Source organism: Marmota monax, unplaced genomic scaffold, assembly GCF_021218885.2.
Source record: "Marmota monax isolate L192 unplaced genomic scaffold, Marmota_monax_Labrador192_F-V1.1 WCK01_AAM20220418_F8-fsc00230, whole genome shotgun sequence".
Classification (NCBI taxonomy): domain Eukaryota; kingdom Metazoa; phylum Chordata; class Mammalia; order Rodentia; family Sciuridae; genus Marmota; species Marmota monax.
This window is the reverse complement of record NW_026693365.1, coordinates 1,612,665-1,629,938: the sequence shown is the minus strand read 5'-3', so window position 1 is coordinate 1,629,938 and position 17,274 is coordinate 1,612,665. Positions and strand designations below refer to the sequence as shown.

Sequence of the window (17,274 nt, the reverse complement as noted above, 5' to 3'; positions counted from 1 at the left end):
TTTTCCAATTAATTATTTATGAGTTCTATTATCTTCAACCATGGTCCGTCCACCCAAAATTCAAATACGAGTAGATCAACTCAAATCACTTAACGACTTTCAAAAGTTATTAGGAGACATAAATTGGATAAGGCTTTATCTAGGCATACCAACAGGAGAGTTGGGACCTGTATTTGATATCCTAAAAGGTCCATCAGATCCAAATTCACCCCGAATGTTAACGCCTGAAGCAAGAAAGGCATTAAAAATCATTGAAACATATATGGAAAATATGCATTTGGATAGAATTGATATAAGTTTGCCTTTATTATTTATTGTACTACCAACAAAAAATATTCCTACAGGAGTATTTTGGCAAGAAGGTCCATTATTGTGGATACATTTATCTTATTCTCCTAACACTACTCTTACTAGGTATCCTGAGGCTGTAGGACAATTAATATTCAAAGGAATAAAAGCAGCCAAGGGAGTGTTTGGAATTTCTCCCAATAAAATTATTACTCCATATACTATGGATCAAATTGATGAGTTAGCTAATGAGTTAAATACTTGGGCAATAATCATGTGTAAATCTAATGTTTCCTTTGATAACCACTTACCATCTAACCCTTTGTTGTCTTTTTGGTCTTCGCATCCTGTAGTTTTTCCAAAAATGACAAGAAAAACACCTATCATGAATGCTCCAAATATATTCACTGATGGGTCAAATAATGGTACAGCAGCAGTAGTTACCCCTGATCAAACTTTTACATTTTTAGTACCCAAACAATCAGCTCAAAAGGTAGAGCTTAATGCAGTATTACAAGCTTTGTGATGTTTAAAGATTCTGTATTTATTTTCTGATAGTCAGTATATAGTTAATGCTATAGTATCCCTTGAAGATGCTGGTAGGATTTCTCCTTCCTCTACTGTTTTCTCTTTGTTTTCCACTATACAAAGTCTAATCTGGGACAGAAAAGATCCATTCTTTATAGGACATATCAGGGCACATACAGGATTGCCTGGAGCCCTTAGTTTGGACAATGATTTAGCAGATAAAACTACACATGACATACATATTTTCTCTACTCTAGAAGAAGCTACAAATTTTCCTAAAAGGTTCCATGTCAATGCTAATAATTTACAAAAGCATTTTAAAATAACTAAGGAACAAGCTAGACAAAAACAATGTCAAAATTGTGTGACCTTTTTACCACAAGTTAATCTTGGAGTCAATCCTAGAGGACTGATACCTAACCATATTTGGCAGATGGATGTCACACACTTGCCAGAATTTGGAAAATTAAAATATTTGCATGTTACAGTTGATATTTCTTCCGGATTTTTGATGGGCTCTCTTCATGCCGGAGAAAAAACTAAAAGATATTATAAAAATATCTAATAAATAAAAAAACCAAAGATATTATAGCTCATTGCTTACAAAATTTTGCCACTGTGGGCGTTCCAAAACAGTTAAAAACAGATAATGGTCCTGGTTATACTTCTACCTCTTTTAAACAATTTTGCTCATCATTTGGCATTACTCATATAACAGTAATCCCATACAATCCACAAGGACAAGGCATAGTTGAAAGACCTCATCAAACTTTTAACATGTACTTATTAAAGCAAAAAGAGGGAATTGGAAAGGGGTATATATCCCCCAAAGATAAACTTAAAATAACCCTTTTTACTCTAAACTTTTAAAATTTGGATTCATCAGGGCTTAGTGCTGCAGAAAGGCATATGTATCCAAAAAATGTACATAAGCCTAAGGTACTTTGGAAGGATATTTTAACAGGACAATGGAAAGGTCCTGACCCAGTGATTGTCTGGAGTTGGGGTTCTGTTTGTGTGTTGTTTCCACAGGGAGAACAGCAGCCAACTTGGATTCCAGAGAGACTAACCAAAGTGATTTCTACAGACCAAAAAGAAGATAATTTGACTCAAATCCATAACAGCTGATATCCAGAGCTCCAGCTTGTCTATTCTTACATCTGCAACAGTGGTTCTCCCACACCTGGAGGCTAATGGATAATGAACACCATTAAAGCCTATTTCAAATGTAAAAAACCTTGGGGCTTGCTTGTGGGAATACCTTCAGACCCATTATGCAAGTTTTGGGATATCCAAAAAAAAGTCAAACCCAGGTGGTAACCAGGATGTCTTTTTCAATATCTATTTTATTATTGCCCTTTCCCACATCATAAAGTTCTATTTTATTTTTTGAGCTCATACAGACCTAGGTTAATGTTCTTCTGATCAGTTTTATTTTTTGAATGTGGAGTTTTTAAACATTGCAATGGAGATTTCACCTGTGAAAAGCTACAAGGCCTTTACTATTGCCTTATGTGCTTATGTTATGTGTGCACACTTGTGTTTTGTGTTGTATGTCTGTATGTGCGTATGTCCATATATCATATATGAGGAGCGCTCATGAAAAAATGGATCCAAATATTTTTTTTATTCACGTGATTTAAATGGTTTAATTTAAATTGGGTAAACAGCTGTTGAGGATTGTTTTAATATGTGAACAAATAAGGAGGTTAACAGATCTGTTTGTTTACTTTCACCTTTCCTTTTCATTATATCTAATTCTATTCAGGATACTAAATTGTTTAAAAAATTGCTTTCTTTTAGTGCCTTCTGGAATGTTATATAATTTTTTTTTTTAGCCATCATTGCCAGAATTCCTATCTTCATCCCAGTGCCGGTGAAGACAAAGATAAAACCAAACTAATAGCTATCACAACAAACAGTATAAACTGATGCATCAATGAATAATGTAACTCAACAAGTGATGCTCAATCAAGGAGTCGATTTACTTTGGGAGGAAATGAACATATTAATAGATTCCTCTGCTTTGAACTGCTTGCAGAACTTGCCTGGACTATCACTTGTATGCATTGTGAACTATCTGTTGGTGCAGCAAATTGTGGTAGTGCTGGAGTATCTTTGCTGATGGTGTCACCGGTGGTACAATTTTTCCAGAGGAGCCGTCAATTGGCTTGGTGTTGTGGCATTTCTGTATCCTCCTCCCTTCTGCTTGTGATGGTCGTTTCAGCTAAAATTTGGGGGCCAACAGAGGCGAGACAAAGAACTTCACCCCCCCCACACTGGCACCAAGGCCAAATTTGGGGACCAACAGAGGTGAGGCAAAGAACCTCACCCCCGCACTGGCACCAAGGCCAAATTTGGGGGCCAACAGAGGTGAGGCAAAGAACCTCACCCCCCCACACACTGGTGCAAAGGCCTATCCACAAGTATGGCTGTATGCTGAACCAATAGTCAATGACGGGTATGATCCAATTGCAATGGTACCAACCTAAGACAGGAGGCTGACGCCTTGAGGTCAGCTCATCCGATGACGGGTAAGGACCATATGTAGAATTGGACAACCTAAAACAGGCAAGGTCCCTTAACTACATGCTTGGTGTTTAATTAAACAGAAGGGGGGAGATGCTGAGAGCCATAGCCGAATGGAGTGGTTGAGAGGTGACGCCAGCAAGCCATTGAGATGATGATGGTTATGTTAAGCTGTGTATTCAATTGTATATTAGACCCCTACTGTCCACCTCAGGTGCCGGCTACTTTGGACTCGCTCTACTTTGGAGTTCTCTCAGGGATTCCTGGGGAGTTCGTGTTGGTTGGGGAAGTGCCGGAGGAGGGATTTTCCGGTTGGTGTGTGGTGTGTCCCAGGAGAAGGTTGCATGCATGGCATTCACAGGAGTTCGGAAATAAAGTTTGTTCCTGCTTGAATGGCTCGTGATTTGCGCCCAGCCAGACTGCAGCAATAAGGTGCTCGGGACTGGCACCAGGAGGTACCCAAAAATGTATTAAATAAATTTATGAGAAAAAAGTTTTTAACAAACAGTGGCTGCCCTATAAATAGAAAACTCCTTGCCCCTTAAAGAATTCAAGGAGAATTGTGGTTTCTCTGTTGGCTTGAATTGTCCTAACATCATAAAAATTTTTAATCTGAGAAGTGTGACAGAAATGTATTTTCTCATAGTTCTGAGTGCTAGAAATCTGAAATGAAGGTGTCACCATGGTCAGGGTCTGATGAGGCATCTCTTCCTGGCTTGAAGACAGTATTCTATGGTGTCCTCACATGATGTGTGTTCTCACATGAAAGAAAGAGGAAGTAAACTCTCTGTCTCTTAAAGGGGCATTAATCCTATCATGAGGGTACTGATTAAATCTCGTTACCTCCAAAGGTCTCATCTTCAAAATACCACCACATTGGGGATTGGAGTTCAGTTTGTATCAACTACCACAGGGTTATTTGTCATGGATAATATAAAACATTCCTACTTTGGGAAGAGCTTGGACCAAATCATGTCTAAGGTTTTTTCTAGTGTTTAGATTCAGTAATGTTGAATTCAAAATGTTTACATTTTGTTCTTTATTTGACAGGTATATCTTCTAAGAAAGAAAATTTATTATTTTATTCCAACGGTTGTAATAAAGTCAAATCTATTCTTCCTGTTGATGAGTGGAATACGCTAAAGCAAGGAGCCAACAAAGAAATCAACAGTATTGAAAAAACAGATTTATTGGAGTCATATTTTTCAGCAAGTCAAGATACCAATGTAGGGAGTACTCACTCCCAGTCAAGTGAGTTTGAAGACAGTATTGACTATGCTTTTTTGAATGAGACATACTCTATACATTATTCAGAGTCAAAGCTAAATGAAAATCTTGCTCTTTTAAATTCAGAATTAGATCCTGAAAAGCAAAAAAGAGAAGAGATATTTTTTGATATTTTGGAGCGTCAAGGTAAGAAGACTGTTGGCTTGGAAAAAATCTCCAAGATTTCAGATGATGACTATAAAGAAACCGCTGAAGATATGCAAAAGTATGATATAGATGAAGACTCACAGCAGGAATATCACAGTGCAGAAGAACAAGAATATATAAGTAACCATTTATCTTTTGATGGAGCCAAAACATTAAGTATATCTAATCTGGAAGTTGTTGAATTAAGAAATTCAGGTTATGAAGTTAAATGTGTTAGCAATATAGAAGATAATCATGTTAAGTTGGAAAGTAGTTCTATTATTTCTTTGGATTCACTTAATGTTTTTGCACAAGAATATTCGCCTCATGTCTCTCAATTTCAGAATTCTGTCATGATAAAAGAAAATCATGAATCAAAGCATGAAAAGTGGAAGGAACAAGAGACTAGTTTAATGTACCACACGGTATTTGATCATCTTTTACAAAGAAACAATTCTCTTGGAAACCAAGAATCTCAACCTAAGAGTGGTTTCTTGAATCCTCAAAAAACACTCAAAACTAAGATTTATACTGAGAAAACGAAATCTCAAATACCTGAAAGTAAAGATCTTTGTGGAAATACAATTGTTGAAAACAAAGTATCACAGCATCTTGAAAATCCTACCAAGTTACCTCAGAACAAAGCTTTGGAGTCTTTACTCCAATCCTGTAAAGGTTGCCAGACTCCCTGGGCCTCTGTTTTTGATGACTCAGTCATTTCTGCCTGTGGGTATTCATGTTATAAAAGCCTACAAAGCAACCTTGACCCAGCCTTGGGTTTCTCTGTTACACTACCAAGAATTGCAGTCAAAGATAATCAGGCAGTGGAAAAGGATAGTTCCCTAAAAGTTGTTAGCAACAGTACTACAAATAAAATATGCTCTCCTGATAGGAAAGGAACATGTCCTAAATCAGTGTCAGATGCAGCAAGTTGTACAGTCACAGTTAATCAGACAGTGGATGTTAGCACTGATTTTAGGGCTTGTTTCACAACCAGCAGGGCAACAAGTGCAAGATCTCCTGTAGTATCTACATCAAGCAACACAGAGATAACAATGATGAATAAACAACGGCCTGGCGGATGGCAGAGTGGAAAACAAACAAGTGTGGCTTGTAATACAGACTGGTCATGCAGTCAAGATTGTGCAGACACACAGGTGGTTTTGACAAAAGGATCAGGAAGATCTCTCTCAGTTGATGGTTTAAAGCCAGACGGAAATTTCCTAAATAAGGTAAAATCAGTATGATAATAAAATTTTATTTTACTGTATAAATTTTACCTTATAAAGCACATGCTAATATAAATGTTGGTGGTTCATTATGTCATATTGAGGCCTTTGTGAAAAAATGTGAAGGGAATGAGTAGGTAAATTGCCTCCAGCCCTGTTATTTGGGGGTAGCTATTGCCACAAAGACCTTTTGAAGTTTAGTTTTACATTTTATCAGTTTGAAACTCCAGATATAACATGATTTGTTTGTCATATCTTTATAATTTAATTTTAAATTATGTTTTTAGGATTCCATGGAAGTAAGAAAAACATTGGATATCATAGACTTAAAGAAACATCCTGAGAGGTAGGTCAGATGTATAACTTGTAGTCTTAAACGTGAAAAAAGTCTAAAGTAGTATTTGCTTTCTGTGTATCATACTTAGCCATATAGAATTATATCTAATAGGAACTTTTAATAAATTACCTATCTTAGCCATTTGTCTGCTAATGAATAATATTGAAACAGTATGAGATATTAAAACTCTTTACTTAATGAGAATTTAGTCTTGATAGTTCCTTCCAAAACTCATATTTATGTTTCCTTATTCAGACTAAATCCACAGTGATTTAATTTTCTGGTTTTTCTTATTATTCCCCTATAAACCAAAACAAAATAGCACCTTTTGAATCAAATGTCATAAATTTAAAGGAGTTAATAGCTACACTCACTAAAGTATTTTAATCTTAATTCATCATATAATTACTTTGCACTTACTACTTAACACAGTGGAGAACCAGGAAGTGGGATGGGAAAGAGAGAAAGGCCAAGTTAATTACTATGCTCTGAAGTCATTTAATTTTTCATTCTTCTAATGAGTTGAATTTGGTATCTCAACTAAAGTAAATACAAGAATTGGCTTCGAGGACAGCTGGAAGTGGCAACTAGTAACAAAATGTCTGAAAACTGTCAGCATTGAAAAAAAGTGTAGTTTAGTTACTTGGAACTTTTTGGTTTGATATCACAGTAGACAATTTGCTTATATTAAGGATCCTTAATTGCTAAGAAAAATATACATTGTGTTTATTTTCTATTAAAGTAATATATTTAAGAACAATTTCAATCCAGAATGCTCATTAGCTTTTAAAAAATCTTGGCCAAAATTTGATTTAAGCTGGGGGGGGGGGGGGAGGCAATCCATTGATTCTGGATAAGTGAAGTCCTGGTCTTAGGTTGGAATCTTTTTTTAGTAAAAGAAAGTAAAAATTTGCAAATTGTTTACTTCCTTGACTCTTAGAATATGATTAGCTTTGACTCTTGATGTTCTTGTTTTTGTCCCTGTAGCCTCTCTGTCTTTAGTAGGAATTATCTAAAACTTGACAAGGAAATGTAAGAAATTTTAAATCTTTTTTTAGAGGCATATAATTACTGTAGAGAAATGGAATCTTATCTGATTCTGTCTTTTATTTTAAAGGGAATTTCAACTTTCTAAAGAGATGGAGAAGAATTTGCCATCAAAGTGCTGTCAGAATATAATGCAGAGAGCCATAAAAGCAGAGATGCACCTTTTAAATGTTCACTATCAGATGTGTCATCACCATTGTTGTGATATTTACAAATTTATAATGGAAAACAGAGAAGGATTAAATAGGTGTTTATTAATTTTAAGTCTGTATTTTCTTAGAAATTTATCACTAGCTTTAAATTTATTTTAGAAAATTTATTTTTCATTTTTGAAGGGCAAAATAAGAGGTAGATTGTAACTGGGTTTATTAGCTGTCTTGGGGTAATAAGAATTTAAAAATAATACTTATGAGTTTTATGGATGGGTAACAAGTGCACTGTTGGAATGCTGAATCCAGGGAAAAGATAGGTTCAGTTTTTCTTTATGAACTCCAAGTAAGGATGCAGTCATTGAGAGGGTTTTGTGTGACATTCTACCACATTCTCTAGATTATTAAGGGAAGGGTTGCTTGTACTGATCCTAGGGAGAAAAAAACACATCTGGTCTAGCCAGGCATGGTAGTACACTCCTGTAATCCCAGCAGCTCAGGAGGCTGAGGCAGGAGGATCACAAGTTCAGAGCCAGCCTCTGCAACTTAGCAAGGCTCTAAGAAACTTAACAACATCCTGTTTTCAAAAAATAAAAAGGGTTAGGGATGTGGCTCCATGGTTAAGTGCCCCTGGGTTTAATCCCTAGTAGAAAAAAGAAAAAACACATCTATTGTGGTTCATTTTTTTTTTAATCAACAGTTAAAATTTTAAAATCTAGTAGAGTTAGAACTAAGTGAATAATATTAGTGTTAAATGGATGATTTGGGCCTAAACAATTTATTTTTGTGAACTTACCTTTCAACAGGAATTTGCCAAGTAATTCTGCTAAGAAAGAATTAGGGTCAGCACTACTATCTGTTTTGGAAGACTTAAAAGTTAGATATATGAATTTGAAAGAAAAAATACACAAGGGCATACTACTGGAAGAGCTGCCCCCACTGTCAGTAGAATCAAAATTATTGTCTGCCTTCTCTACTTTTGCTTCCAGGGTATGTATATATGTTTTAAGAATAAAAATTATACTTTATTTAGACGGAATACATTTAAACAAAGTTTTTTTCTCTCCTTTTTCCTGTTTCCAGTTGGTAAAAGAAGAATCACATGAGTAAGTTATAATTCATCTAATTTAGAATTTCTTTGATCTTACAACTGCTTAATTCAGTTAACTTGGGCTTCTCTGTTTTGGTCCCCTTTTGGAACATGGATAAATCCTTTAATGATGCCTATCTGTTTAGCTTTTCAGGAGCAGATTCGGAACTAGATAATCAAAGTGCACCTGATGTTGATGTTTCTCCAGCCCTAAAAAAGACACTCTCTCAAGTGAGATTATTTAAAGTTCATCAAGATAAATATTTTAATTTTATGTCCTAAGTAAATTGTAACTTTCAGAAACCCTCACATTCTACTTTTTATTCAACTGGCTTACTTTGTGTATTACCATTTGAGTCATATAACCAATTGGAAGGAAAATAATGTTGTATTTAGGTCCAGTCCTGATCAAGATGTCAGCATGATGAGTAGAGTGACCATGTGATTACCAAACCTGGGGTTTTATTTTTTAAGGCAATACTGGGGATTGAACCCAGGGCCTCGCAATTGCTAGACAAATGCTCTACCATTGAGCTACATCCCTAGCCCTTTCTGTTTTATTTTGAGACAGTATAATTGCCTGGGCTGGTCTTGAACTTTGATCTAACTGCGTCCTGAGTAGCTTGAATTTCAGGCATCTGCCACTATACCTGGCTTCAAACCTGGAACCTTTGGGGTTAAAAGAAAATAATGTTAATAACTGAGTGTGATGATAGATACAAACCTAGACTATCTCAGGAAAAACATGATCCCTTTAGGATTCAGCAGTCCCTAGCACGGCACACACACAAAAAAAGTACAATATGCAAAAAAAAAATGTAACATTATTTTTATAATCGTGGTTTTGATTTTAAAGCAATATGTCTTTTAAGTTGGAATTCCATTTTAACTGGTTATTTGTGAAAGCCGGTGTAGTGTATTGTTTCCAAATTTTAACTGTTAATGTACTATTTTCACAATTTACCATAGCCATATTTTACCTATGTTAGTTACTTTGATTACTCTCTCTTTAAGTAAGTATAAAAACAATTTCACTATTACATAATGGGAAAGAAATTTTACTTCTCATAAATGGAAGGTATACATAAGCACATACTCTAAATTAAATATATAAAGTTAACATAATAAATATTTATATATATTTTTTTCAAAAATCATGTCAAATGCTTCTTGTGTGTCTATGCCATCATTGCCCAATAATAGTCATATTGGCACATAGTCACTGTATATAGACTGGCTTCAAATACTAATTCTTGTTAAATGTCTGACATAAACCAACAACTTAGATTCAGTTTTCTCTTCTGTAAGTCAGATTGATAATGATTTTTTTCTCTTGTAACCTTCATTATTGGGAGGGATAAATAATGCTTATGCAGAGTGCCTATCGTATACTAAGAGAATAATAATTGTTAATCCATATTATTTTTATTATCTTAATCCTCAGATGTCTTTATTATCTGAAAGTAGTCATCCTGCACAAGATCCAACACCTGAGAAAGACAGTTTTAAAAATGGTGATATAAATGTAGACTTTAGTCAACTGAAACTTGATGATAAAGGTCAGTATAATAATGTATTGTCTTGTTGCCAGAAAACAATAATGTTTAAAATATTCTTACTATTCATTACTTTTTTCCTCTAAAAGATTTTGATCTTCCAAAAAGATCATTAATTTTAATGAAATAAAGAGTTGCAGCATTCTTACTTCCTTTAGAAATGTTTTTTTAAATATTTAGTTTTTAGTTGTAGTTGGACACAATACTTTTATTTTATTTATTGTATGTGGTGCTGAGGATCGAACCCAGGGCCTCACACGTGCTAGGTGAGCTCTCTACACTGACCCACAACCCCAGCCTGATGTTACTTTCATTCTATTATATAAGATCATCTTTTCTTCAGTAAAGGACAACTCAAAAAAGTAAGGCTTTTAATAAGCTATGAATCAGTGTTAAAGAAAATTTAGGAAGCAAATCAGATTAAGAAGAATGTTATTCAGGACTGCTGAAAGCCTTTCTCAAAATATTTGTGCTTGGTTCTCTTATTTTACTAATTTTAACCATTGGATTTATACATAAAACTGTTAGTCATCAACATTCTGATTTATATTTTTAGATAACTTTTCATAGGGTTAAACATTATTCATAATTCATAGTTCATTATATTTAATATCTTAAGAGTACAGAAATTACCGTGAAATCAGTGAAGACTGGTTTGATGCTAAAGAGAATCTGACAGGAGCTGACTTCTCAGGAATACAAGAAAACCAAATTGAACACGACAAATGGAATCCAAAGTTTACACAAGGTTTGTTCTTAATAGTTGACTGAGAAATTCTAAACTAGTTTGTTTGAAAATAGTGCTTACCTATTTTGTTTTATTGGGAGACTGAAATAATATTTTGTTTCATTTGGTGGCTTTTCTTATATAAAAGAAAAGTAGCCAGTTGGAGATCATTTTTTCAAAAGATTAAATCAGTATTAAATGTTCCTTTCTGCCAGGCATGATGGTTTACACCTATATCCCTGCAATTCTGGAGGTAAGGCAGGAGTTATCTGTTTCAAGGCCAGACTCAGCAACTTAGAAAAGCCCTAAGCAACTTCACAAGACTCTATCTCAAAATAAAAAGAGCTAGGAGAGCTGGGGCTGTAGGTCAGTGGTAGAGCGCTTGCCCAGCATGTGTGAGGCACTGCGTTTAATCCTCAGCACCACATAAAAATAAATAAAATACAGGTATTGTGTTTGTCTACAACTAAAACTATTTTTTTGAAAGGGCTTGGAATGTGGCTCAGTGGTGAAGCCCCCAAGGGTTCAGTTGCAGTACCAAACAAAAAAGGGCACTCCTTTTTCAGAGAACTACTTAAAGTTTAAATCAAGAATTTAGTTAGCAGGTAGAAGTATGCCATTTGCCCCCTCCTACTGAAGGCCACCCATCAGTACTCCTTCAGGGCATCCTTTTCTTCTGAACCTTTGGCAGGTGTCTTCCAGGGGAGGATACCTGGTGAATCAAACCAGCTTCCCAGTTTCCATCAGTCAACCAGTACCAGTCTATCAAATTAGAGATGAACACCATTGCTTTTCCTTACTTTAATAATAACTACTTAAGGGATGTTTTCATCTTTATATAGTCCTTAATTGCTTATAATTGGCTTTTCTTTAGTATCCATGATTATTGCCTTCTGTCATTCTGATGATGTTTATGCTACCTTCCTTTATTTTTCCTATCTACTTCTTTGGTGTTTTTTTTTTCCATAACAGTATGGTTTTATTGGTTTTTTTCCCTACTTTTAGAAATAATGCTTATTAAGATTTTTTTAATATTCTTTTTTTAGTTGTAGATGGACACAAAATCTTTATTTTTATGTGGTGCTGAGTATCGAACCCAGGGCCTCTCACCTGGGAGGCAAGCGCTCCACCACTGAGCTACAGTCCAGCTCTAAGATTTTTAATAAAATATGAAAGTGTAAGAAAATTCACCAGGTATGGTGGTACACACACTTCTTATCCCAGCAATTGAGAGGCTAAGGCAATAGGATCTCAAGTTCAAGGCTGGCTTTGACAACTTAGGGAGAACCTATCTCAAAAAGAGTCTTGGTGGTAGAATGCCTCTGGATTCAATCCCCAGTACCAAAATAATTACTTTCACTTGAGTTTCTCAAATCTGTAATAACCACTCTGAATATTTTAGTGACCATTTTTTAATGTGCTTATTGTACATGTATTTAACACACCTACAACTTAAAATAAAGGGCATCATATTATTCAGTTTTATTGTAACCATTTTTTGTCTTTGCATTATTTTTCTCCATTATCATTTATCATATACTGCGTGTTTTGGTTCTTTGGCATATTAACTGCCTTTCTGTATTCATATATTAGCTCTCTAATACCAGGAATTTTTGTTTAGCTTACTGCCTATCTCCAGTGTAAAATTCAGTGTTCAACCCACAGGAACTTCAGTAAATATTTTTATTGGACTAGTGGAAAGTGAGGTGGTAGGTAGAATGTACATCTTCTGAGTCTCATGCTCAGACTTTCTTTATTATGCCATAGCTTTTTACTTTTCTCACTCCACTGCAAAAATCTAAATTATAAAAATAAATGTTATCACTGTTTTTCTTTAGAATACATTGTTATACACTCAGATTAATAAAAGAAGTAAGTTAAAGAAAAGGTTATTACCCAGAGATGAGGAACTATGCCTGAATTCAACACCACAACTTATTAGATTTGTGATCAGTACTCTTGAGACCTCAGTATCCTCATCTGTAAAATTAACATAGCAATAACTACCTCACAAGGTAATTGTGAGAATTACGTGAAATGATGTGTGCCAGGTTTGGGAGTTGATAGTCACTTGAATCTGAATTCATGGAGGCCTTTTTTATTTCAAACCAGATTCTCTTAACAAGAGACCATAGTCTAAGAATTTGGAGTATTTTTATCAAACAAGAAAACATCTGAAATTTAACCCTAGTTTTGTTATTTCCACAATCGTGCTATGTAGCTCAAGTTATTTCTTTCTTTCTTTTCTTGTGGGCCCTTGCCATTATCACAAGTATCTGCTGTTGATACTTACCTGATATATAAAAGTATTTTTGGTGTGCTGTCCCTCCAGCAAAGGACTATTCTAGAAGTAACTTGTGAATCAAGAGATAAATGATATTTTTCTTAGTTGTGATATAACTGATACATTTTTGAGTTCCAGAGGACGTAATCAGTTAATCCAATCTCTAAGATGATGTGATTAAGGCCCAGAAATCTTAAAAGTTATACTTCATAAGGCTCTTGTCTTCAAGCGAGTGCTGATATTTGCTCCTAAATTTAAAATAAGCTTTGTGATTGGGGAGGGGAACATGAAATATTTTAAAATGTCAGTGTCATTTCTGTTGCATATTATGTCTTTATATAAGCAGAAATGAAGAATGTTGAACCCTTACGAAGAGATAAATGTTTTCTGATACATGTTGGTGGTCTCTGCCCTTCGGTGTCTGAGGTATGCCAGGATTTCTCTTTGAGGCTTCATTTTTAAGTTTATCGGTTACTCATATTATGATTATTTTGTTTCTCTACCTTTCAACAACTTTTATTTTTCTTATTTTAGGCTGATTTAAGGTCTCATTTCCAGAAGTACCGAGTTTTTGAAATTTCAATTTATGATTCTTCTACTAATTACAGGTGTGTTTCCCAAATTCACTGAGTTTTCATTACCATTTGTCTACTATGCACCAGAGATTCTGAACTAGATGTGAACCACATTGTTGAGAATATCAAGGGCTACTCCCGCAGGAGATTCCCAGAGAAGTGGAAGGAGATACATAGACAAATAGCTGCAGTCATTAAATGGTGCTGTTCTTTATCAGCTCTTTCTGTGTACTCTTCAACTTGTCATTTGTGGTATACAGAATAGTTCTTGATTTTTGTGTAGTTTATCTTGAACATACTATTTACCAGGGGAAACAGTGCATTATTGAAGAGAATGAGCTCTAGAAATAGATGACTGTGATTCATCTCCCAGCTCCATCAGTAATTCCATGCTTGAATTTGGGCAAGTTACTTATCTTTGCTGTACTTTAGCCTCTTTGTAAAGGGAGAATAATGGTACCTTCATAGCATTGCTGTGTATTATAAATATACATAATAGTGGGATTTATTGTTGTCTATTTGTATGTGCACAAAATCCAACAATATAATTTGATCAGTTGTATTCACTAGTTCCTCCCCTTAAATTGTGCTTTGCACCTTTTGAACCGTCTGGAGTTTGTGCCTATATATAAGAATTAATTTTAATTTTTTTAGTGTGGCTATTCAGTTGCCTTTAAACCAGGAATCTGTAATTCTTTTATACGTCAACTTTGCATATTTAGAACATTATATTTTAATATAAAATAAATAGGTAAGTCATAAAAACCTTACTTTTATTTTTTCTTTTTAATTTGTTTTATATTTAATTATTCTGAATAAATATTCTTGTACCAGGTATAGTATATGACCTTTTTACTTTTAAGAGCAGATATTTTAGTCAGTAGTTACAGAATTGAGTTTGAGGTAAATTCATTAACAAAGAACTTTTTCATCTTCTACTTTTATATTTTAGATATGCGTCTCTTGCTTTTAAAAAAAACAGTGATGCAAAGATGGCTGTGAAAGAAATGAATGGAATGGAAATAAATGGAAAATCAGTAAATGTGAGGCTTGTTAAAACTCCTGGAGAATATACATCACCACTTGCCTCCAAAAATGGGAATAAAGTTGGTTTGAATAATTTGGAGAAAAACACCAACAAAGAAATGAATGCCTCCTGCATTTCTAAATTGCCCAGAACTAGGCCACGGCAGCTGGGATCTGAGCAAGACAGTGAGTTTTCCCCTTCGGACCAGAAGGTTAGTTATTAATTGGCCCACAAATGGTCTCATACATGCCTTATTGCTGTAAATACCTTTGTACAATAAACAATTACAGTATTGACAATCTGGAATTGTTGGAAGGAGAGCATCATCAAACTAAATTGTTTTAAATCTTGACTCCACCTAACCTGTTTTTATACAGCTCCAGTTGCTCTGTGGGGGTGGAGCAGGAGTGGAGTGGTTTATAGATCTAACCAAAGAAAAAACTCATTCTTTTTAACTAGGCTCTTGGACAGTCCTTTGCAGATCTTATCTCCCTATTTCTAAATAGTACTAATTTACAAGTAACTAATTACACTTTTATCATCCTTTTTTTTCCACAGCTAGACTTATCTCACAATTCTTAAAACCATAAAATGTAGTCATTTTATAATCATATGCCCTCACTTTTACTTCATCAAGGTCTCAAACACCACATGGAAAGTGACAAAGTTTGCTTGTTCGCTTTCATCTCTCCACTGCCCAGCAAAATTCCTGGTGCCCTAATTACAGTAAAATTTACTTTTTCTTGTCCATGACTTTAGACAAATGCATATCAATAAATATCCACCACCATAATCAAAATAACAAACATTCCCATCATTCAAAAACAATTCTTTCATTTTCTGATTTGTTTGCTTTGCTCAGCTGTGTCCTTTATTCTGTCCTTTCCTGATTCTTAAAATTCTCCCATTCCTTCTCTATACCATTAGTGATTCTCATTTTCACTGAAACCTTTTCTTTCCACTTGTAGTCACCTAAAACCATTCCTAATCCTGATAGGATTTTCACTTGACTGCATTTCTTTGAATTTACCATCCTTATTTGTGCAGTTTTCATTGCTAGACTTCTCAATGAAGTAGTTTTTTGCCTCCATTTATTTGATTGCCTATCTCCTTTATCCTAATACTCTAAATTCAATCTCAGAAATTTTACTTGAACTGTTCTTTCCATTGTCACCAACAACCTTTTTACTGATCTTTCCTAATATGCCTTCTTGAGCACTTGGCCTCTGGTCATCACTTTTTAAAACACCTTTCCTTTCATCTCACACCTCCTGGTTAGGATGGATTTGGGGGTACATAGTTTCAATCCATAGCAGGAAGGAAAGTAAACCTGGGTTATATTGGGACTGTGACTCTTGCCCTCCTCTCTCCTTTGGTCCATATCTTTCCAGGGAATCTGGGCTCCTTCTCCTTCTCTGTGCATGATGTTTTCTCTGCTCATGACTGCTTTTTTTTTTCCCACTTGGCTTTGTTTTGCTTAATTTTAACTGCAGTATTTTCATTCAGGCACCTGTGATTATTTGACTAATTTGTTTGTTTCATGTTCCAGTTTTATGTTTTTTAGACAGATAATTCCACTGACCCAGCCTGTGATTTTGGTGTTCATTAGTTCAGGAGAGACTACAGTCTTGGTCCAGTGAGCTAGGCCATGGGGTTGGCTGTGGGTAGGAGTATGTGTATAGTGAAGTTCCTTTTACCATCTTTGTTAGACTATAATAAGTTTTTTTTCTTCTTTATCTTTCTAAGCAGTTTCTTGGCCCTTTTTGCTTTTTATCATATTTTCAACATTTATTCATTCTATTCATTAATTTAGGGTGTTAAGAAGAATTGTAAACAGATTGAATCTGCTCATTTATTACCTGAGACACCTATTCAATTTATACCTCCAAATACATTGAACCTTCGTAGTTTTACCAAGATCATGAAGAGACTGGCTGAACTGCATCCAGATGTCAGCAGGTAGTAACTAAAATTATATTTTAACAGACAATATAAGTAAAAAATAGTTAAGTTCTATAACTTAGTCATATTCAGAATGCATTACTTTGGGAAAAAAATGCCCATGAATGTTTTCTTTTTGCATAGAGACCATATTATAGATGCTCTTCAGGAAGTAAGAGTAAATCGTAATGGTTTCCTGAATGGCTTATCTATTAGTACTATTGTGGAAATGACTTCATCTGTTCTGAAAAACTCTGCTTCCAGTTAGGAATAAACAAAGCAATAAAGAGGTAAAGTAACCATTTTCTTTGATATTTAAGTATTACTAAAGCATTTTAAGTTATTGATTTCATTTTCTTTAGAAATAAAAAGAATAATTTTAAATTAAAATAGTAACATAAAATACTAAATTTAAAAACCAGTATTGCATTAAATAACTATTAATTCAAAGCCTTAAAATTAATTAACTTAAACATTTATCATCTCACAATTTGCAGATTGGGATTCTTAGCTGGGTGGTTTTAGCTCAGAGTCTCACCATGTTGCATTCAAGA

General features: G+C 34.7%; 1 protein-coding gene across 3 annotated transcripts in view; it reads left to right on the top strand.

The window, feature by feature from the left end:
• The window catches only part of Rbm44 (RNA binding motif protein 44), a 43,906-nt gene that overhangs the window by 18,323 nt on the left and 8,309 nt on the right, over positions 1 to 17,274 (top strand). The window contains exons 3-16 of one of the 3 annotated variants that reach the window (XM_058583310.1): positions 4,396 to 4,596; positions 4,699 to 5,990; positions 6,275 to 6,333; positions 7,442 to 7,618; positions 8,327 to 8,510; positions 8,604 to 8,626; positions 8,757 to 8,841; positions 10,055 to 10,169; positions 10,786 to 10,914; positions 13,524 to 13,603; positions 13,712 to 13,785; positions 14,705 to 14,990; positions 16,593 to 16,738; positions 16,865 to 17,010. In XM_058583310.1, coding sequence (XP_058439293.1) covers positions 4,396 to 4,596; positions 4,699 to 5,990; positions 6,275 to 6,333; positions 7,442 to 7,618; positions 8,327 to 8,510; positions 8,604 to 8,626; positions 8,757 to 8,841; positions 10,055 to 10,169; positions 10,786 to 10,914; positions 13,524 to 13,603; positions 13,712 to 13,785; positions 14,705 to 14,990; positions 16,593 to 16,738; positions 16,865 to 16,988 — 2,975 coding nt within the window. In that variant the 3' untranslated portion in view covers positions 16,989 to 17,010. Of the gene's footprint in view, positions 1 to 4,395; positions 5,991 to 6,274; positions 6,334 to 7,441; positions 7,619 to 8,326; positions 8,511 to 8,603; positions 8,627 to 8,756; positions 8,842 to 10,054; positions 10,170 to 10,785; positions 10,915 to 13,523; positions 13,604 to 13,711; positions 13,786 to 14,704; positions 14,991 to 16,592; positions 16,739 to 16,864; positions 17,011 to 17,274 lie in introns of all 3 variants that reach the window. The other 2 variants (XM_046456946.2, XM_058583312.1) reach the window with 2 other exon arrangements.